The sequence below is a fragment of the Dicentrarchus labrax genome, unplaced genomic scaffold (assembly GCF_905237075.1).
Source record: "Dicentrarchus labrax unplaced genomic scaffold, dlabrax2021, whole genome shotgun sequence".
Taxonomy (NCBI): domain Eukaryota; kingdom Metazoa; phylum Chordata; class Actinopteri; family Moronidae; genus Dicentrarchus; species Dicentrarchus labrax.
Window position 1 is genome coordinate 3,886,832 of NW_026136718.1, and position 23,093 is coordinate 3,909,924.

A 23,093-nucleotide genomic window follows, 5' to 3' on the forward strand; every position below is an offset into this window, starting at 1 on the left:
GAATTATTAGTGCATTGTGCCACGTTGTGTTTGAGGTATTTTAATGCTCAGATCAGTGTTAATTAACATGGGTTTAAAATACACACCGCCCTAAGACACCGCACATGAGTGGATGTCTGCAGATTTCACCGCAGTGATGAGCTTCACAAAGACGAGTGTCAACCTGATATAGCCCACATCTCGCGTATTAAATGTTTGGCAGAAGGATTTAGAGTTAGCACATCAGGCTGAAAAGCACCTGAACACATCTGGAAGCCTCAGTGGATTCACACAGAAGCCATTTTTTCATAGTGAGGAGGAACTATTTTCTTGCACAGACACCAATTTGGATTTTTTAAGGCCCCAAAACACTGCGGAATTGAACTTCTTCTTTTTAAATGTCACGCATAAGAGCAACATTATATTCTTTGACTTTTTGTATTTTATTAAGCATATTTTTGCAGCTGGAGCCAAAACGATGCCTAAATATTACAATTTCACGCGGTCACACACATATATATATATTCATATGTTATTCACAATATCCCAGCTTATATTATTATTATTAGTCTCCCATTGTTAAATATACATTTGTTTGTGGCCTCATAAAGCTTTTTTTAAATGACTAAAATGATGTAGCTTGTATAAAAAGCGTACAATAAGGGGATTCAAACACTGAATATTGGATTACAGACTGAAGGCTTTTAACTTTAAATAGAGAAAACGTGTTGCCGCTCCGAGCATAAAGCAGGTCCGACTGGAGGAGTCTCTCACACACTCTGAGCTGTGTGTGTGTGTGTGTGTGTGTGTGTGTGTGTTCAGCTGAGCTCTGCTGTGTCTCAGTGGGGCTGAATCCCTGCAAGCAGAAGCGGTGGTTGAGATCTTTTTCGCTCGAAGGTTTCTGCCTCATATGCTGGTTTTTGTTTTTTAAGCGTTCACGTCCTGAAAAACAGCCACAAAGTCCTGCTGAGCTAAATCCTTGATCTGGTAAACCAATTAAAAAGGCCTCAGAGGATCATTTAGCACCAAGGGAGGTGGAATTAAATGTTAAAATGTTTCACGGTGATGATTTGTTTAGAGAGATATCTGGATGGATTTAAAAGAAAGGATATTTTACTCTTCCAAAAATCTACAGTCTGAATTATTGACCACGTTGAGACTTGACCCTCACGGCCAGCTTTATATTTTTAATTTAAAGAACACTTCTCAGATTTATTTGGGAGAGCTGTGGGCAAAAAAAACCGTAATAGAGTCAGATTGCTGTTATTTCGGTTGCGTCCTGAGACAGTTCCGTTATTTTTAATTAAGCACAATATTCAGTGATTCTGGCCTATTGTATAAAGTGATGTAAACATCAGTAGGTGCTCTCCAGCAGGCCTAAATAACATTATTAATAATACATAATGATACAGCACTAAATATGAATACCTAATTTAGTTTATCAGAATTTGTTTTTGCGGGAATCAAATTATATTTTACAGTAAAAAGTTAAATGTGCTCATAAAAAAGGTTAGAACAAAAGGTTTCTCTCTCTCCTGCAGGTTTAATTTGCGTTTATTCCCCCTCATTGTCCATTATACTGACAGAAAAACAATGAAGCAATATTCTTATCTCACAAGGACTTATGGAATCCGTGGCCACCCTGTGAGTTTAAATTGAGCGTTCAGCTGTTTAATCTCCTCTAAATGTTTGTTTAGCTGCACAAAAACTTCTCATTTCTTTACATTCGTGGTCCAAAAAATCCAGATCAGCTCTGCTTTCTCCGAGTGCCAGCAGAGAACCTGATCACAAGCCTGGCCTAATTGTTGTTGAGCGGTGCGCGGTGCACCTGCGAGGGGCTCCAGGCTCTGTGTGTGTTTTCTGCTCTCAGCGCGGTTTCAGGGGCCCAAACAACCCCAGAGCCACATCTGGTTCCAGTTTAGAGTCCGCACAGACGCGGCGCTGTCCAGGACGATCACAGGGAGACTTTCAAATGTTCCTGTAGGTGTTGTCCCAAAAACCCTCCCCAGACCGCTCACTGAGACCTGCGGGGATCCGTACAAGCCGAATGTCAAACCGCTCGACCCCGAAATAATACCCACGGTGCAGAGTAACGGAGTACTTTTACTCAAGTATTAAGTAAAATGATTTTTTTTCAATTTTCTGCTCCTTTTTTATTTAACTTTACCTCCGCTACATTTTCACCCCAGTATTAATCTGACAGCCTTTACAAATTAAGATTTTATAAATAAAACTGAAGCTTTATAAATGTGATCTCTGTTGTAGATACACAACATACATGGAAATAAAATGAGCTCCACCTCCATCAGCTGCATTAAAATACTGTTTAAACTTTCATACATCAGTAATAATAACCCAATAATAAAATAAATATTAATAAACACTGACAGGAAGCATTCTGCAGCATTATGAGATTATTTTTTAGTTTATTGTGCTGACAGTAGCTCAGTTTTACTCATGGATTTTGAACGCAGGGCTTTTACTTTGTATCAGAGTATTTTCACATTGTGGTGTTGCGCTTTTATTTTTTTTTTACTTCGTTTAAGTGTCTGAATACTTCTTCTACCACGACTAAATCCACAAAAATACTGGAATAAGCAAACACAGCCAGCTATATGGTATTTCACTGATAGGCCCAAGAGGCGCTATTAAACATAATGACTGATATTTAATATAATGTCTGCATTTAATTAATTTACTAATCCAATAGGATGAAAGGAAATGAACCTGTCAGACTTAAAAATTAGTATTTTAATTGCAGTCACGGATTTATTTTTGCTAAAAGAGAAAAATCTTGGAAGATGAGTAATATTCACGTGTTTCCATGCAAACCAACCCATCAGTTCCTCTCACAGCAGTCTGAGGGCTTCACAGTGTAAATCCACTGCACACAGGGAACACATTTAGCTCAGGAGAAAGAAGACAATTCAGTGGAGATGGCAAATGTTAATGTTTTCACTGTATAACGACTATCATCAGGACCAGAGCAGGTCCGGATCCAGGCTCCCTGTACGCCTTTGAAATCTGCAGCCAGTCTGCACAGACAAGAGGCGTTTGAGACCGGGACCCTGGGGCTCCGGGCACGGGGAAAAACGCACTTCCTGACGAATAAAAGAGCGCAGTGTGCTCGCAAATAAAAAGCCTGGAAAGCCGGAGCGAGCAGAGGGGAGAGAAACGACCGACCCCTGCACAACCAGGGCAACACACACACACACACACACACACACACACACACACACACACACACACAAAAAAAAAACAACACACACTTAGTCTTACCTTACAGAGGTACCTGCAGTTAAAACTAAAAGAGGATTTGCTGCTTGCTGCCTTCATTTCTCACACTTTCCTTGGCAGACCTACAAGGAAAAAACAAAAACACACAAACAAAAATACACAAAACACACAACTATCCAACAGCAGGATGTTAGTATTTATACCAACATAATCATCACCCCCTCTTCATCACAGTTTGAATCAGAAAACAAATCAAACACTTCTGGACAACATGTAAAAAGATCTGTTTTTATTGTACCAAATGCTTCATTTGTTCATTCAGACCTTTAATAAACCCGTTCATTCCTTTTTTCCAGTAAAAGATAAAATCTTCAACCCTCTATTTATTTATATATTCTGCCATTTTACCATCTGAAAGAAAGAATGTCACAATCAAAAGGAAACAAATACACATAAATAAACCCCTAAAACTTGCCATCTATATAAATTATGACATGATCAGTGTTGTAATATAAAAAGGCATCTCTGCTATGTGATAACAAAACAAAATCAAAATGACATGATGCTAGAAATAGACACAAGACACAAAGGCAATACATGGTTCGGCCTAGCCTCCTTAACAAAGAAGAAAGGACACGATTACTTCATTTGGAAAAGTCAGAAAGGTAAAAATACAACGTGCTCCCTGGGCTGTTGGTCTCAGTGGTAGAACGCAGGAGTGATTTGGCCTCAGGCGTTTGGGTTTTTCTTCATCAGCTCAATGTCGGCATCCACCATCTCCTTCACCAGCTCCTGCAGAGGGACACCAGGTCAACATTTCATTTCACAAAAGAAGGGAAAGTCACATCAGAACTCATATTTAATGAAAAGGATGTGAAAACAAATCAATCTTTTAATAAAAACACAGTAGAGCCACTGATTGTAATTGCGACGCTTTGTCTTTATTTATTTACATTGTGGTTTATGGTGAGCCTGCTATACGTGAACACAGTGAGAGCTTTAAGTTGGTAGTGTCTCACAGATGGACACACAGCCTGAAATGTATTCGAAGAAGGAATGACGATTCAGGCTGGATATTGAACCTTCATACCTCTCCTGCATTGACAGAAATGTGTCCATTGTACAGAATATCAAAAACTGTGAAGTGCAGAGAATCGGCTCTGAGTGTCAGGACAGATTTGGAGTCTTGTTTGATTATGTTCGGAGCAGTTAGTTCCTCATGTAATTCAAAAGTCTGCCAGTTTAATACCGTATTTTATTTAGGCAAAGTTCCTGTTTGGCAGCTGGTGTTTGTGGCTTCTTTTGTTAAACGAAAATAGGTTTTGAAAACCATGTTTCTACTGTATTTCTCCAAAAATTATAATTTTGGAATAAAACTCGGACATAATAGTAACCCAAATTATTTCAAACAATTCACAGGCCCTTTAGTCACTGCAGTATATGATCATATCATGTTATTGTTTCACTCAGTTCTGCTGTCTATATAAATGCTTACAAACCAAATATGGAGAGTTTCGTCTAAGGGGATGAAGAACGGTTGAACATAGTTAACAGCACTGAACATCAGTTAGATTTTTTTTAAATATGTGGCTTTGCATTCCTTCGCCATATCTTGAGATATATTAGAAAAATATTCTCTTCTTTTGCCATTATTATTTTTATTAAATTCCATGCCTTCCACCATTTCCAATAAAGGAAACTATTTCATATTCCTTCCCATGTAGCATACAGTAGGTTCACATTGGCAAAACACAAGATTAACTCTCTAAGACATATAAGTAGGCCTGTTGATGCTGATTTGTTGGTTTTCTGTTGCTTCTTGTGTGGTTCACGCGGGCCTCAGTAGTCAGTGCATCTTTGTATATCCATATTTGTTGAATGATTGATCTTCACTGTGCAGAATGATGTCTGTGCAAAGTTTGACACTAGAAGGATGTTTCACATTCATCTGCTGAAAGTGGAAAGTTTCTATTTTTAAGGGGTGGGGCCTACGAGCATGATTTGTGACATCACAAATGGTTTGGAAGTCAGTTCTGGTCCAGTATGCAGTTTATATTTTATTTTATTATTATTATTATTATTATAGTGTGATGTAGAAACTTGAAGCCACCAGTGCACATACAATGAGAATATATTCTGGGATATTTAATGAGGTAGAAGGACTAGATTACTTTTTTAGAAATTTAATGTGGAAATTATACTTTTGTTGCACACATGTCTGGAGGGGATTATAAAAAAGTAGGCTACACTCACATACTAAGAAGAAAGAAATATCCTCTCACTACCCCACCCACATACCATGCTAACCCCACCCACCTTCTACTTATACACGCACACACGCACACACACACACACACACACACACACACACTTAGTTCTTTGTGTCCGAGTCCCCGCTTTTCTAGCTCAGCCACAAATCCTCTCCATATTCTTCCATTTGTCAATGAATTGCTTCTTTTAGTATTTTTTCTTCAGACATTGTCCTTTCTGTGGATTAATTAGATTTCACTGAATCCTTCCCTGTCTGTGCTTGTGCAGCACAGTATTCCCACTAATAAAACCATACTGATGTCAGCTCTTCCAGGTGTGGGATACGCACCTCAAAAGTCACCTTTGGCTTCCAACCCATCTTCTGATACGCTTTGGTGCTGTCGCCTTGTAGGTAGTCCTGTTGAAAAGAAAGACAGGAGGAAAGAGAGAGAGGGAGAGAAAGGGAGGGGGGGAGAGAAAGGAGAAAGAAAAATAAATGATCTGTCATGTCTGATCAGATGTGTCGTCCTCATATAAAGACACACTGGATCTCTCTCTCTCTCTCTCTCTCACACACACACACACACACACACACACACACACACACACACACACACACACACACACACACACACAAAAAAAATCTCCTCTCTCGGGAAAAAAGGGAGGTCACAAAGTCTCGCCGGCCATCAATCCCCCCCCCTCGGCTCCCCACCACTGATCTGTCCAGACAGCCCCTGTCGGTGCCAGAGGATGATGAATTGTGGGACTCTGGTGGTGTAACCCCCCCCAACCCAGGACCCCCCACTCACCCCCCATATCCTCCTCCCCCTTACTCATTTTCCCCCCTGTTGTGTTTTGCACCGGGTTCAAGATCCAGCGAAACCCTGCTTGAGACCACCAAAGAGACAGAAGAAAAACTTCTCCCTGTATGTCCTCTCTGTAAAGCGTTCTTTTCTTCCTCTCTCTGTCCACATTTCTATTTCCATCTCAATTTTTGAGGGGATTTTTTTTTTTACTTAAGCATCATTCGTAGAAGTATGTAACAGAAACACACATGTTGGCCTCGAGAGGTCTAATAAAAACGCTGTGGTGAAACCTGATACTGAAGAATCTCCTTTTTTCAATTAACTGATACGGTATGTTTGTTAATCCTGCAGCTAATTCTAAAATTAATGACTAAAATCTTTTGTTGAAAGGAAAACAATGACTATATTTTTCTTTCTTAAAAAAAAAAAGACCAGAGTCATTAATTTTATGCTGGTCTTCCACTTTCTTTTTTCTTTGTTTTCTCTGTGCATGGAGGTTAAAACTATATACACTATATAGCCAAAAGTATGTGGACACCGAAACGTTTCACTCAGTGACTGCTGAGCGTCTCATTCAAAAACCATGGGAAGGTTTTCCACATGATTTTTGAACTTGGATGCTTCAATTCAGCTGCAAGAACATTAAAGTTGATTTATAGGTTTATAGTGGTGCATTAAGGGGTTACATTGTAGCTACGGAGACTATGTATATAGCCACTGTAGCTGTAGGTATGTACTGTAGCTGGTGTGCCACTTCTAAAAAAATGTACTACTTAATTATACTACTTGTTGGGGCAACGGTGGCTACGGAGATAGCACGTAAAGACTGGAAGAACTGTGAATGTTCAGTTTGGGCTGCTTGTGCTTTCTCCTCTGAGTTTCTGATGCTGGTAGAGATTGTTAAGAGCGAAGACAACATGAAACAAATTGAAAAAAAAAAGCGCTGTTATTTTCTCCTTTTCAGTAACACACATCTAGCAAAGCCATCTCCACTGCAAATGTTCTCGTCACTCTCCATCACAGTAAATCTAAGAACGTAAACACGGCCACTCCACCGAACAGTCTCATATTAGCTTGTTTCGCTAAGTGAATGACAGAATGTAAGCACAGTTACTGTGGGGAATACAATTTAAACTTGATACGGCCTGGTCACGTCCAGTACATCTCCCTGGTGTTTTAGTGATTCTATCAACAGGTGAAATCCGATGCTAAATCAAAATCCTGTTCACCCCAAAGGTGTTGGACAGGCTTGAAGTTAGGACCAGTCAAGTTTTTCCACATTAAACTGGGAAAATAATTTCTTTATGGACCTGACTTTGTGCACAAGGGGGAACAGTCAAGTTGAAACAGGAAACTGGAAGCACATTATTGTCTAAAGTATTGGACGCTGTGGTGTTAAATTTCCATTAATTGGATCTAAGACGTTTAGTTCAAACCATGAAAAACAGCCCGAGACCAGAACTACACAGGCGGCCATACAGTGTAAAAAGAGAGCAGTGTTTTTTGTCTGCCGTTAAACCTCTTGAAAATGTCTCTTCTGGGTGATCTTATTACAGAGGAACGTTCACAGCAGCACTGGCATAGTTCAGCCTTTTAGAGAGCAGGGACCCACATCTCAGAGAGGCTCCACAGCGCTTAATCACACTCTCCTGATTACACACAAAGGCAGGGACACTGAACACACACATAGTGAACAAGTACAGGCTGATTCGGTCTGTGACACTGCTCAAGTTTGAAAATGTGGTTCAATTGCAGGTGAGCGGCCTTTTTTATTTTTAACCTCACATGGTGTATATGCAGCCCAGCAGATGAAAGCTACAGCCCATTTTCTCCTCCGTCTGTAACAGCAGGACAAACAGCTCTTTCTCATGTGAGCAGCTCTGTACATTACTCACATCCATTTTTGGCTCTGAAGCCATAACTGGAAACATTTTCAGACTAATTACCTACAGCAATGAGACATAATTTATCATGGGGCTGAATGTAATTATTATAGGGTGACTTACTCCACAATTATATTAAATAATCCACTTGCTTCATAATTATATTGATTGAGGTTTGTAATGAAGATCATTTTGTAGCTGGCATAAAAGAAACATCAACTGGTCTCCTCACGAACACTGAAGTTGGTCTGAAGTGTTACAGATAATACATTTTCGGTAGAATCTCGACCTGGTGTTAAGAGTATAGAGACCCACGGTTTCAATGTCCCTTCCTGATTGGTTGCTAAATGCCAAGTGGGTGGGTCTTATCTGATATGAGTGAGTTAGAAGCCGATGCCAAAAAGAGGGAAGGAAAACAAATGCAAAAAAGTTGGCGTAATGCAGAATAGTGGGGAAAAAAGTGAAGTAGCCTTTTGTTTAAAAGTCAAATGAACTGAAATAAACTCCAAGCTGTAACGTGGCGCCCTGTTGCCAAAAGACGAGAAGACATGTGAAACGGAGGCTCAGGTAAGACCTTAACCTGACCCCTCTTGCTTTGGCAACGGCAACCGAATGCACTAACTATATACTATGACCTGCTGTGAGTAGTCTCAGTCAAGCTGCCATCCATCTTTCATTCACTTCAACTGAAGCCAGGGACACTGACAAATTGAAGAATGCGTTTCCTGTTTCTCGTTGAGTTCTAGTTGGCTCCCGCTGAGTCCTCTGCCAAACTATAACCAGCAAATTTGCACAAGCGACCAATATAAACAGTATTGTTGTCTACAAACTAAAGAGTTGTTGTCATATATTCTCAACAGTGCATAATTGCTGTGCTCAGTATTTATTTATTTCCCACAAAACGGTACCTTAATGGGGCAGATACGATTCAAAATAGACCCAAATCGGTTCATACTACATTGCGTGTTTACATGTTTGGCTCTGATTATCACTGATTATTAATGTAGCACCACAGAAACCATAGTTTCACCACATTAAAGATGATCATCGCTTCTAAAACAGCAGACCATTATATGTTTTTGTGAATCCACCTCTGTTAAAAATCCATAATAGAGAGTCGGGCTTAGCACTGAACCTAAATACTTTCTGTCCATCAAAATGTCAAAAGCTGGCACTAGAGTTGACACCAATTCAATTCAATTAAATTTTATTTGTATAGCGCCAACTCATAACAGAAGTCATCTCAGGACACACTCACACCAGATGCCTTGTCAGATTGTTATGGCACAGACAAACTGACAAATTCGGCAAGGATGTAAAACTGTGAGCTTGGTTTTGGAAAATGAAGATCTGTCGTCTTGATTAGTCAGCGGATTCAGTGTGTCTGCACCACCAGTCTTGTTGTAGTTGTTCTGGATCAGATATTATTTTAGATTACATTTTTTTTATGCATTTCTCATAATGCAACTTGTGTTAACCACATTAAACACCAAGGCACTGAGAAGTCTGACATACTTTGTTAAATGAAAAAGGGATTTTGATAAATATTTCCTAAAATAAGTTACATCTGTATTGGCACCAATAATGAAAAAAAATCAAATGATACCCAGAAGAGGAGGTAAGAAGACTTGTGCCTCGTATTATCATCATCTTCTTCGTCATCGTCATGCCTGGTCTCTATAATCTCCATCTGAGCTTGGCAGGAGAACATCTGTTGAAATCAGACTCTTGTCTGCTAAGTCTGTCGTCTTAGTAGACAACCACACAGTTCAGCATCCAGGAAGTTGATCCAGTGCCTGGTCTTTCTCAACCAGGATTTCGGCAGGTGACAGACGATCTCACCCTCGTAGATCCGTCTGCAGAGCGCGGCTCAGTGGAATAACGGCTGCTTCCAAACTGCTAACAAGAGCGTTCTGCGGCCAAGTGAACTCACCCCAAACAGAGCATGTAGCAAATAATTCAACATGAACTACTAACAGATGGGGGCACAATATAATCTTCATATGGATCCGATTTGGAACCAAACCCAACGTTTTGGTACATCCTGTTTAAAGCAGCGCTCTGCCCAGGTCTGAAAATATGCGGCAGTGATAATAACAAAAACTGGTTGAAGAAAGCTGAAAATTAGCCATGACAAAATATGTCCCTCACCCTCGGAGCATTAGACACATTTTAGAGATTAAAGGACAATATGAACAACGCCCACTCACCATCTGAGACCAGGTTACAGGCCTGTGAGTGGGCATTACAGTCTCTGAGGACTGCTGTGTATCAGGACTAGGAATAAAGATGGGGAAAACGCAGACGCAAATGGTTTTCATACGTAAAGCAAAGATGGAAAAACACTAGAGCCCTGAAATTGGTGCTCTACTATATGCACAATGCTTTGTCAGAACAACAAATTACACTATATTCAATCCAAAAATGAATTCAATGATAAAAGTTCACCTCATCATGAGCTGCATGGCAAAATAATGTTCTGACTGCATGTTCTCATAGTAATGCTCTCAGTTAATTGGATTCTGTTCAACTATTATCAAGTGCACAACTGTGTTGCTTTGACTTTTTTCCAATAAACACAAACTTGTTAAATCAGTTGCTAATTGGTTGGACTGATAAATCATCCAGGAATCTTTTATGGCTATTCAAGTGGAGGTGATGCCCCAGTGGCTCATCGTCCAGCTGGGACAAGTGAGAACTGTAGTTGTGTTTCCTCTCTTGGCCTCTGTTCCACTAACATCCGCAAGTCTTCCTGGGAAGTTGTAACATGTTCTTGGCATTTTACAGTAAGTCCATATTTTAAGATAAACAAATTTGTTCAAGTGCTGAAAATTACCTGTTTATAATAACCAGAAATAGACCTTGCAAAATACGACTTTACAGGCAGAAGTAAACCTTGTTATATTACTGCAGAATGTATTAGAGAGGAGGACCACTACTCACATCCCACTTACTACTTAAAAGCAGACAGTCTTGGTATCTCTTAACCATGACAACAATCTTTCCTTTAAAGAGCAGTGTGTTGGATTCAGTGGCATCTAGTAGTGTTTCAACATGGCAGCCTATATGGAAGAGGACCCTCTCCCTCTGTGGATAAAAACGGCTCATGAAAACATACCTATGAATATTATTTTCCATTTCTGCCAATAGATCGTCCTAAATGTTACAAAGTGGACTTTTAAATGTATCCAAGTAGTCTGTCTTTCATTACCCTAACCTTAAAATATTTCCCTGATTCTAACAAACCATTTTCGTGCCTAAACATAACCAAATAATTTAATAATGTAAATCACCTCTGTAATGGCTAGTTGTACTGGTTTTGCACTACCAAACATTGTCAGTGCTAACATGAGTAACTTTTGTATGCCTGACTTACTTATGTTTTCATTTGGTTTGGATTATTCTGTTTGGTCAGAAGCTAGCGAAGAGAAGGGTGTGGCCTTGGCTCTCTATAGGACTGTTATTGATCAGTTATTGCCATAACATTGATGATACAATCTCACTTTCAGGTGTGGAGAGTGCCAATTCTCTTCAGCTCCAGTAAAACGTCTTAACTTTAATATCTGCTCGTCAACTACATGACCTGCCATTCCCCATCTCTCCCTTCATGCCTTTTTCCTGACACTCTCCACTCTAATAAAGACGAGAAGCCATAAAAAATAATCCTTAGAAATGTAAAAGTGAGAGACAAATTGAGTGTGATCATGGTCCATAAAGCACACAGGCAGTAAAAGGCACTCAGAGCAGGCATTTAACGCAAAGGAATTCTGGTATCAGTGCAAGGCCTTTCAATAAATCACACAGCACACCGGGGCTGACCTCCAAACACATAAGGGCACACACACAAACATGTAGAGGTGCGCACACACACACACACAAACACACACACACACCCCTACCACACTTGTACATAAGGATAGATAGAATGCTAAATGTCCCTAAAATTTATAAATTTTTCTTCCTACAGAAAAACCACCCACTCACGGGAGACGGATCAAACGTTCTCAAAAAAACAACAACTCTCTTCTCTCTCTTCTCCCTCTCTTTCTCTCTGAGGGTTGCATGCTGGGAGACTATGATGTGGTTTTGGAAGTCCAGTAGCGTCTCTGGTATTTGTACAGTAGTGGACATGAGGCTGCGAATACAGAGACATCAAAGTAAAATCAGATAAAGCGGTCGAGAATGTTGAGAGAGTCTGAAGCTCACGGCCTCGATGTCCCCAGCAGACCCAGATGTTCCGACCAGACCCAGATGTTCTGACCTTTGAACTTTCTGGGGTTTTGATGGAAGAACTCAACCCTGATCCTGGGCTTTTTATACCCAGGATGAACTGCTATTACGACAGCGATGGGGACATGAAGAAAGGGACGAAGAGGGAAAATCTCTTCTCCCTCCGGAGCCCTAAACGTGCTGCCCGTCTGTAGGAACATGGCGTTCACCGTGCAACCAGGTGTGTGAGCTGGTATAAGTGTGTGCAGGTGGGTACACACTCCCAGTAAAAAAAGAGAGAGCTTCATCATTCCTGGTTGTTCAGACCCAGAGTCACAAATCTGTCACTGGTCAATTTCTAACGCACCTCCGCCAGCATTGCCTCGACTTATCACTTCCTTTAAAGCACAAAAGGCCCCCAGTTTTAGCTGGAGGAAGGGAGGGATAGACGAAACAAGAGACGCATGTGGTAATGTGCATACCACTGACCAACCTTGTAGAATATGCTTTGCCAATAGTTTGCTTAATGCTCATGCCAATAAAGCTAATTTGAATGTATTTGTACAATAATAGTGGATTTACATTTCAAAAACACAACATTAAACCAGCGTTTCAAAACCTGGTGGACAGGACCCACCAAAGGGTCAAACAATCTGGACAGTTTGACCTCTTCAGGTCTTTAAAATTAAATGAAACAATCTGAAACGTGACATACAACTTAGGGATGTCTACAGCTACACACAGACATACATGAAAAAATAGATGAGGGGTCACAAGCAGATATTTCTTGGCTTTAGGGGAACCAGTACACTAGAAGATAACATAAAGCTGGGCTTACACTGCATGCTTTTAGAAATGTTGTTTAATTCCAACCCCTACTGTATAGGTAAATTATCTATGGACCATTGTGGCTATAGACAAAAAAAAGTTTGGTTTGAAAGCACCAAGGCAGGTAGAAGTTTCTTTGCTAGCAATTGCTAACAAGGCAGAAACTTGCTGCCTTGATCATCTGTGCCACGCTGTGTGCCGATTGTCGAAAGGAGGAGGAGGAGGAAACAAACAAAAGAGACATGCATGCAGTTGCCACAGCTCCACCGGCCTCCATACTTTCCATCCACATAGCGCTTCGTGTTGGCATAGAACTTTCAGACACTGTGAGATGCAGCGAGAAAAAAGGCACAGATTTGGGGGAATCAACTCGTGGCTCAGCTTCAAATGGGCAAGAGTCTGACAGTGGCAGACCGAGATGTCCAACGGCCGTTCGGGAGCAGTCGCCCAACAAAGCACTCACTCTAAAATGAGTCGCGTGGCTCATAAATTGTGTCAGCAACAATCTGAAATCATACACTGTATTCCCAGTTCACAATAGTTATACTTAATATTTATTTAATTTGGTCTAATTTTTACTTCATTTTCTGACATTATAATCGCTGTTTTGTCTCTTTATGTTTTGGCAGCACAAATGTATTTTACATTTCTTACCAATAAACCAAAATTCAAAAATGAAATGAAAAAGAAAAAAAGAAAGAAAGAGAAAAACATACAAAGAAAAAGTGATTTATTTTATGAATGCATCCTATTGCATTTGTATTGATATTTTTGGACTGCTTTGGCAATATATGTATATGTACATCACGGTAATAAAGCTCATTGAAATTTGCATTTTTTATACAATATGCAGGATGTTACAATGTACGTTTTTCCCTTCAGTTGCTTTAAGGTAAGAAAAATAAATGTATTGTCTGCGTGACAGTATCTTATTTATTCTGTCTCAACTTGTTCCAGCTGTTCATTGACTGTATGATGTTTACACCATGTGAAACACAGAAACCTAAAACTTCATGTTTTCTGTGGCTGCACTGAGCCATCAAATGGAAACATTATAGATTTAGCCTGATATATTTGGCATCTTAAGAAATCCTAGGCTCTCACTGGAACTTTTAATTAAAGCTGTGTGGGTTTGATTTTGATTTTAGGTGATTAGGGTTGAAAAAGGTTAACCGTGTGTTTCTCTGTGAAACACAAATTAGTGATTTTATGTTTATTTTTTAAATCAAACTAATAAAGCATCGCCAAAATACATTTAAATGAACTGCGAGAGATTAGCCACTCCCAAACTGAGGTCAAAGGTCAGGTCCAGCATGTGTGTGTGTGTGTGTGTGTGTGTGTCTCTCTCTCTCTGTATCTTTCTTTCTGTGTGTGTGTGTCTGAGAGAGAGAGAGAGAGAGCGAGCTGTGTGAGTTATAGCTCAGGTTTCCTTCCCCGACTCCCCATGCAGCTTGGCCTGCACACAATGTGTTAAGTGACCTCTAAAGGGTGGCCCTGTCACCCTGATGAGTATGTACACTACACTACACTCACACTGACATGTATGGCAGCCTCAAATCTTAAAAGAGTAAGTATCTCGATTTACAGACACAACGCTGCAGGAAACCACCACACACACACACACACACACACACACACACACACCCACCCCCCACACACACACACACAAAACAGGAAACAATTACAGAAAAGCAGGAAAGTGTGAATCTCTACAGGAAAATGGTAAAAGCTACTTGTGATATTTAAAAGTCAAAACATCACACCACAAGCTGTAACTTCACTTCATCTCCTGGCCTCTCCTGCCATCCCTCTCTCCTCTGGGCTCCGCTGTGTTGATTGCTCTCCATCAGTGCTCATTAAAATTCCTGGGGGAGCCGTGTGATAAATATTTACGCGGCTGAGGACACACTCCACACACACTCCAAACACACTCGAGCGGCTGGATCTAACTGCCGATAGTGTTAAGTGCCCAAAGGCCCTGGCAGCGCTCTGGAGGGAGATCCGCAGCCCGCCGCCTGCTTGTATACGTGAGGCGTTTAGTGTCAAGATAACGGGAGGAGGGCGTCGATTTATGGCTGTTAATCATAGTTAAATATTTGTGTGTGTGTGTGTGTGTGTGTGTGTCCATGTCCAAGGATAATCTTTTAATGTGTGAAGTTTATGGAAATGAAGAGGAAAATATCGCACATCTGGATATAAACGCATTTGCAGACACACACACACACACACACACACACACACACACACACACACACACACACACACACACACACACACACACACACACACACACACACACACACACACACACACACACACACACACACACTCTGTTACCACAGTGGAGCTGGACTCCTCACTACTGTTCCACTAAGCTGTTGCCGACCCCCCCTCCTCCTGTATTCTATTATTCCTGCGGACGGGAAACAGATCATAATTCCTGGAGTCAGCAGAAAGCTGCAGACTGAGAGATGGAGGGTGGGAGGGAGGGAGGGAGATAGAGAGAGAGGAGGGGAGGGAAAAAGAGAGTAGTGGGGTGGGAGGGGGGGCTCAGGTGACTATTCACTTCCACTGAGGTCAAACTGAAACTGTGCAGTTAAGTCATTTCCAGTGAAAAGTGAAATGTGTGTTTAGTCTGTTTGCACATTTGTATAATGTAGTTTGGGTGAAGTAGCGCTTTGTGCAATACAGCCAATGTGTGTGTGTGTGTGTGTGTGTGTGTGTGTGTGAGTGAGAGAGAGAGAGAGAGTGTGTGTGTGAAGAGTGTTTTGCATTTCTATCAGCCTCTGGGTGTTTCATATTTCAGGAGACATCAAAGGCAAACATAATTTCCCTTCTTTAAACAACATTCTTTACAATCATACTACAAAGAGAGAGAGAGAGAGAGAGAGAGAGAGAGAGAGAGAGAGAGAGAGAGAGAGAGAGAGAGAGAGAGAGAAAGGGAGGGAGCGACAGAGAGGGAGAGGAAAATGTCATCCAGTCTTATCTTAATTGTTGTGTAATCTCTGTAAAGCAGGGTCTGAGGGTCTGTCTGGGCTTTGACACCCAGCCTCGGTGTTTAGGTAGATGATGATTGTTGAACAGCTACTTGTACTTTTTTTTTTTGGAGAAAAAATCTGGGTCCAATTTTTGTAGTTTTGGCCATCACTCCAGTGAAGTAAAGTAACATGTTTCTCACCATAAAGAATGCTGCTAGACACAGCTTTAGAACAGGGTGCATAGGGCGTTGAAAAACTGGCAAACCACTCATTTGGAAATGAAAAGGTTTAATGTCCCTTATTTTTTGTTTTGACTTTTTTATTGATTTGCAGACAAACATCAAAATGCCCATTATTGCTCAATGTATTGCTTTACTGTGTGCATGTTCATTCTCATCTATGATAAAATGAGCCTGTTGTGGGAGTAATGCACATAATGGTACATTGTGCATGTGTTCTTGCATAATATATTTATGAGGAGACATAATTTTGCGAACCTCGTGTCTTGTAAGACGGAGGGTCCCTGGGCCTTTACATCGCTGGAATAAACTGGACTTGCTTGAAATATAGTTTGATTGCTCAGGTTGCAGTGCGCCCTTGTAAAGCTGTGGCTGATGGGTAAAATCCACAGGATTGCTGAGCTACACAAACTACAATAAACTGAGAAAAAATATGTTTTTCTCTAAGATGCAGTAAGTGTGGATCTGCATATTTCAACTTGATATACAGTCCACAAACTTCACTCTGCATTAATTAGAAGGAATGCAGGAGGTGTCCAACCAGGGTTTAGGGACGCCCCAAGGGGATAGCAAAATCACAGAGGCTGGCGTTAAAGGACCAGTGTGTAGGATTTAATGGCATCTAGCGGTGCAGTTGGAGATTGCAACACTTTTGCTTCATTCTTTGCTTCCAAGCACGAGGGAGAAACTAGGGAGCAGGGAGATGTGCAAAAAACGTTGACACCTCTATCTAGAGCTAGTGTTTCGTTTGTCCCTTCTGGACTACTGTAAAACCATGAAGGTTCAACATGGCGGACTCCATGGAAGGCGACCCTCAGGGACGGTAGATATAAAAGGCTCATTTTAAGGTTACAAGAACACACTAATGAAAACATAGTAATGAATATTATTTTCAATTTCTGCCAATAGATACACACTAAAGCTTTAAATCCTGGGCCGCTGTGATAAGGACTTAGCCTTGGTACGCTCTATAGGTGAGCTACTGAGGCACCCCAATAAGGAAAAGAGAAAAACATAATTTTAAAATGTGCTAAATATTATCTTTTTTTTAATATATATATATATTTTCTCTAAACTCTTGATTTTCAGGCACAATCTACAGACTGTTAATGTATGGAATCATGACTTTGGTCATCATTTCTGTCAGTTATGATCACATTGTAGTGATCATGTTAACTTCTGAGATCTGGGAACATGGAAAAGTCACTGCAACAACAACGTCAGACGGGGCACGAAACACAACCAGTCCGGCTGCCAGATTTAAAGCAAGACAACAGTGTAGCCAGATTATTTAAACCACTGCTGGTAAGCAGCCACAACCAAAAAGCATCTATAATACCTCCTGCCATAGAGCCTGGACCTTTATCACACGAACCATCCATATTCAGTCACCCATCAGCCCTCACAATACCCAAACACACATACCAAAATACATACAAACCACATAGATTACATACCAACTCCCTTTTTAGGAGCTGTTTGGGTAGAGGTGACATAGATGCTAGATGTGAGGGAGAGTTAGAGGGGAGTTATGGCTGAGGGACACACAGGGTAGAGCATACACACATACACAGTGGATGTGATATATGTAATCTAATTCAGGCCTTGGCTGAGCTCTTGGTGGTGTCAAGGTTAGGCGAGGCGGGTGCACACAAAATCTGCCGTCTGCAACTCTTAGCTCCCCACACACTATTTATTAGTCGATTGCTCTTTGTTTCTCTCTCTCTTTCTCACCTCAGCTGCTCCTCGAACATGTCAATGTACAGCCTCCTCCCTGCTCTCTGACTCTCACCAACCATCAGTCATTCTCTGCATCAGGTCGAGTTTGCTCAGGGATAAGAGACATTCTTTGTTTTATACGTGTGTGCAAAAAAATCTAACAAATCTCTTAGCAAATCTTTTATATTGACTATTTTTGATGAGGATATTAATACCTTTAAGGTATTAATGTAGGCCAATGGTTTGTTGGTAGCAAATCTAAGGGCCTAAAGGGGTAGTTTAATTTACACAATTAAAACAAATAGGTTATTACCTCAAAATGACTATAATAGTTACTCCAAAAACACCCTTCATAAAAAACCATTTAGCATCAAATTTAACCTTTAAGAATCTGAGAAAAACAAGCTGATTTATATAGAAATGACCTCACCACAGAAGATGCTTTAAGACTCAGTAATGGATAAAATGTCGTAAAAAGTTCAACCAAATTAAGATAAAGCATATTTACAAATTTTCCTCTAGCAGTATGAGAAAGTTGGAGATTTCTCTTTTGAAGTTTTGAGATATCTGACTCTAGGATTTTTTTCTCCACTCCAACAAACATCTTTTTCCAGATACCAGGAATTTTTCTGGCTCTACACCCATCTCTCTGAACAATTTTCCATGGAATATTTCTTTGGTAGACAGAAGTTCCAGTGAAAACGGATTTCTTTTGCAGTTACATTGCAAAACTAATGTGAATATAGCATCTCTTTATTGAACATAAATCAAGTAAAAACCGCAGGAATAGACAGAGAGGTTGAGGCTTGAATGGGCATGCCCATCGGTCCTGGGTCAACAAATTTCAATCCCTGCTCCCTTAGCTTCTTTGCCCTGTCATCTCTATCCTGCCATACCGGCACGGAGGGAGCAGAAGACCAGAGTTGGTGTTGGTTTTTGGGGGGGATTGGATGACATATGGGGAGGAGGAGGGAACAGTCTTCTATAGACTGCATCTCCTCCAGAACAACATTTCCTCTCTGAGCAGCATTCCTCATCTTATCAGCCCAAATAATCTGCCGTTCTCATCGTGCCCAAACAGGGAGAGCCAGAACCTGAGAGAGCGCGAGTGTGTAGGAGAGTGGGAGACAGCGAGAAAGTCACTCCTTCTGCCGACTCTCTCTCACACTGACTCTCTCTTTCTCCGTCTGTTGGCTGGTGATAGAGTGATAAAGCCGGGAGAAAAACAGTGAGCTGTCTGCCGCTCAGAGGAAGTGGTCGCAGGCAGAGCGTGCTACAGTCACAAAGAGGGGAGAAAGGTTGAGCAGTAGTGGAAAGTAACTAAACACATTTAGACCTACTACTTCACTTCATTCTCCTTTTGAATCCACGACAATTATTTGACAGCTGCAATTACCAATAACTTGTTATTGGTAATTGCAGCTATCGCTTAAACTATTGTGTATAAAGCGGTCACAACAAACTTTACCTCAACCTGATACAACATTAATATGTTAATGCATCAGTAATAATGATTCATTAAAATAATTCTAGCCTCCAGGTGTAAGTCCTCCCATGCACTCACAGGGGGTATTGAACCTCTATTGTTCAAGTAAAAAAACTGAATACTTCCACCACTCGGGTCGAGCAAAGCAGTGAGGAAGTAGGTGGGAGGGAGCACAATATGACGGGCAAGCGAGCTCTGAGAGTGATGGAGTGAGAAAGAGAAATAAATTGAGCAAGAGTGAGAGAGTGGGAGAGAGAGAGAGGAGAGAGGACAGAGAGGAAAAGTAATGCGACGGAGCAGCCTTAGGGTTACAGGAATGTGGGGGCTCCTGAGTTCAGGAGGGTTCGAAAGTGTGTGTGTGTGTGTGTGTGTGTGTGTGAGAAAGAGAGACATATGAGTGTGTGACTGAAGAGAGCAGCCTCAGAATTAATTACCCAATCAAGATAACAAGCCAGGGAAAGACATTAGAGAGGTCACACTACAATTAACCTCTTAGTCTAAACCTCTTTCTTGCTCACACACACACACACACACACACACACACACACACACACACACACACACACACACACACACACACACACACACACACACACACACACACACACACACACACACACACACACACACACACACACACACACACACACACACACACACACACACACACAAAATGAACAAGTCATAGAGTAGCGGGCGGGTTCATTGCAGAAAACACTGTGGATTAAAAGTTTGATATCACCTTCCAGGACTGAGTTTTGCTAACCAGTTGACCCGCTGTGCTTTTATTTTGAAGCATTTCCTGTATTCTGTTATTTTTGGGGGATATAGTGACTCTACCTGTCCAGTTCCAGAAACCCTGGCAGAGCCGGGTTGTTTACAGTGGGATATTGAGTGAGTCGGGGGCTCGAGTGGAGTGGAGTCGGATGTGGTTCACACATTCCACCAGAGACTCAGATTACACTGCAGGAAACACCGGCCCTGCAAGACACACACTGCCTGACTCTCAGATTTATAAACATAGCGCTCTATGGGACACACACACACACACACACACACACACACACACACATCACAGACACACACATTAAAATCTCAGCGAATTGCTCCAAGCCACTGCTACACCTCCATCCCTCACTCACTTTCCTCCTTTCCTTTCCTTCCTTCCTGCCTTTCCTGTCATTCTCAAACTCTCCACTCTTAGCTCTGCTTATGTATTCTCCTTCTGTCCCTGATCACAGTGAAGACAAGAGACAACATCATTTCATGTGTTTATGAGGTGGTTTCTGACAAATATCACAATATCCTGCATCCCAAACATTTTACCAAAAATATATTTAAATAATAATAAATTCTGTCACTATTATAAGACATTCACTAGCAATCACAACCTTGTCTTTTAGTGATGGAGACGTGTTCTGTGAGATTCTGTGAACATGATAGGAGCTACAGTTGACTGCAGGAGTAATATATTCTGACAAAACTGATGCTTCAGTAAAAATCACAGTAATAAATCAATAATTAAGTAATGGATTTGCTGCAGAAGTGTATTTTTCTAAACTTTGCACATGGCAGAACGTTGAATTTAGTATTCTTTTCATGAATGAATTATGTAGCCCAATCACTTTATTTAGTGCTAAAGGAATAAATCGTCATCAATCTGAAGGACATTGTGTAATATCTGCAACCACCCTGGATTGCAGAATGGTTTTGCAATGGGAGATTGTTTACGGCACAAGAATGTGATGTTGGCATGTTTGCTGTCGTCAGCGAGGGAAAAGGTGTGGAGTGTAGGGTTGGGCAAAATGACCTTGAGAAAATAGACATCACAGATTTTGCTATAACCATGGTTCCTAAACCTTCGTGGGTTGCACAACAATGAGCAGGACTGCTTCCTGGCATGTACTTGTAACTTGAAGTGTTTACTTCACATAATTAGCCATTAATGGACATTTCCACTTGTTTATTTTATCCATAAATTGTCTCCCAATTGAATTACCAAAAATCGCAATTCTCTGGATATTAGCATTAATATAAAATTACTTATTTTGTGATAGAAGATCCATATTTCAGAATCACTGAGTAAGGGAAGCAGATTGTAACATTATTTTTAGAGTAAGAAGCAGCAGACCTGATGGGAAATTAGTCAAAACACTGATGTTCAAAAATGCTGCCTGCAGAACCTGAGATTTGAAAGATAGACTTTTTTAAATTCTCATAATTCTCACTGTACAGCCAAATATTCAAAACAGAAACCAGTATCATTTATAAAAAAATTGTCATAGCAGTGTTGGCGAGCACTGGTCCCACTTCAGCCCGGGTCTTAAGGTCTGAATACCTGCCCAGATCCTCCCCTCTCTCCCCTCTGACGGTCCGACGGCCATGTTCCCCCGAAGCTGCTCAGTGGAGAACTCTGGGTAATCAAGCCCAGCTGGGACTAGGGGGCAAAGACACAGGCTGACATAACTCACCCTTCTCTCCCTCACCCTGTCAACAAGCCTCTCTCCCTCTCTCCCCCTACTCTTTCCACCTCATCTGGCAGGTTTCTCTCGTCAGGCCCAGCGCCGAGTAAGCCTGGCTGATAGCGCAGGAATCCTGGCCCACAATCCCCGGTGCTCCATCGCTATCTCTGAGGCAGGCAGAGGCGAACGAATTACTGTAAGATGCTGAAGATACACCCATCCATCACGCGGCTGACATGACAGTACGAATAATGGGAACGTATGCAAATAAGGGCAACACAGACTACTGGAAAGCTGCCTAAAGCCTGAAGCAGAACTGGAGACAATACATTTATTTATTACATTCCTGCCTTAATAACAACTTACTCCACTGTTTGTCACCGTCTTTATCAATGCTCCTCTATACTCGTACACCTTCATATCCAGTGAGTGTGGCTGCACACTGCTGCCATGTCTCTCTGTTTCTCTCTGGGAGCAGTACCGGGTCAGTCTGTGGGTTGGACGGCTGAGGGGCCCAGGGTGGTTCCGCTCTGACGGTAGGAGGAAACTCCTTCAGGAAATACCAAACTGCCAGACACACACACTCACACACACAATCCACAATCTCTCTTTCTCCTAAGCAGGCTCAAGCTCCAGCTCGGGTTAAGAAGCCCAGCACTCCTCTTTCACTTAGTTTAAGCACCGTCAGACTGAGCTTCACACACAAAGAATACATCAGAAAATACAGATCTGTTTGGTGTAGTCTAATATTCTCAGGTATGACAACAGGTTTGCATGCTAAACCTGTGGTGTTACACAACCCAGGGTTTGGCTGTCGGCCAAGCTTTTTTATGACATCAATTACAGCTAACTTTAATGAGTCAGCTCAATTAAACAATAAATCACTGTAGAGTCGAGTTTCTGCCCTTGAGAACTCAACCTCTTCACTCAGGCTAGTAAAAGCGGATTGAGTTGTTTCTTACCTGAAGAGGGAGAAAATGATATAAATTAACATGCAAGAAAACAGACACCATT

At 41.2% G+C, this 23,093-nt stretch overlaps 1 protein-coding gene and 1 long non-coding RNA gene across 2 annotated transcripts in view; one reads left to right on the plus strand and one right to left on the minus strand.

Annotated features, from left to right (window-relative positions):
* Positions 1-3,490: 3,490 nt before the first annotated feature.
* Positions 3,491-23,093, minus strand: part of gmds (GDP-mannose 4,6-dehydratase) — a 169,962-nt gene continuing 150,359 nt past the window's right edge. The window contains exons 10-11 of the mRNA XM_051377883.1: positions 5,816-5,884; positions 3,491-4,008 (exon numbers count right to left, since the gene is read on the minus strand). Of these exons, the coding sequence (XP_051233843.1) occupies positions 3,946-4,008; positions 5,816-5,884 (132 nt within the window). The 3' untranslated portion in view covers positions 3,491-3,945. The remainder of the gene's footprint in view (positions 4,009-5,815; positions 5,885-23,093) is intronic.
* On the plus strand, positions 8,312-14,114 carry LOC127350864 (uncharacterized). The gene is made up of 2 exons (XR_007880663.1): positions 8,312-8,725; positions 12,126-14,114. It is a non-coding gene; the product is annotated as an uncharacterized LOC127350864 (long non-coding RNA).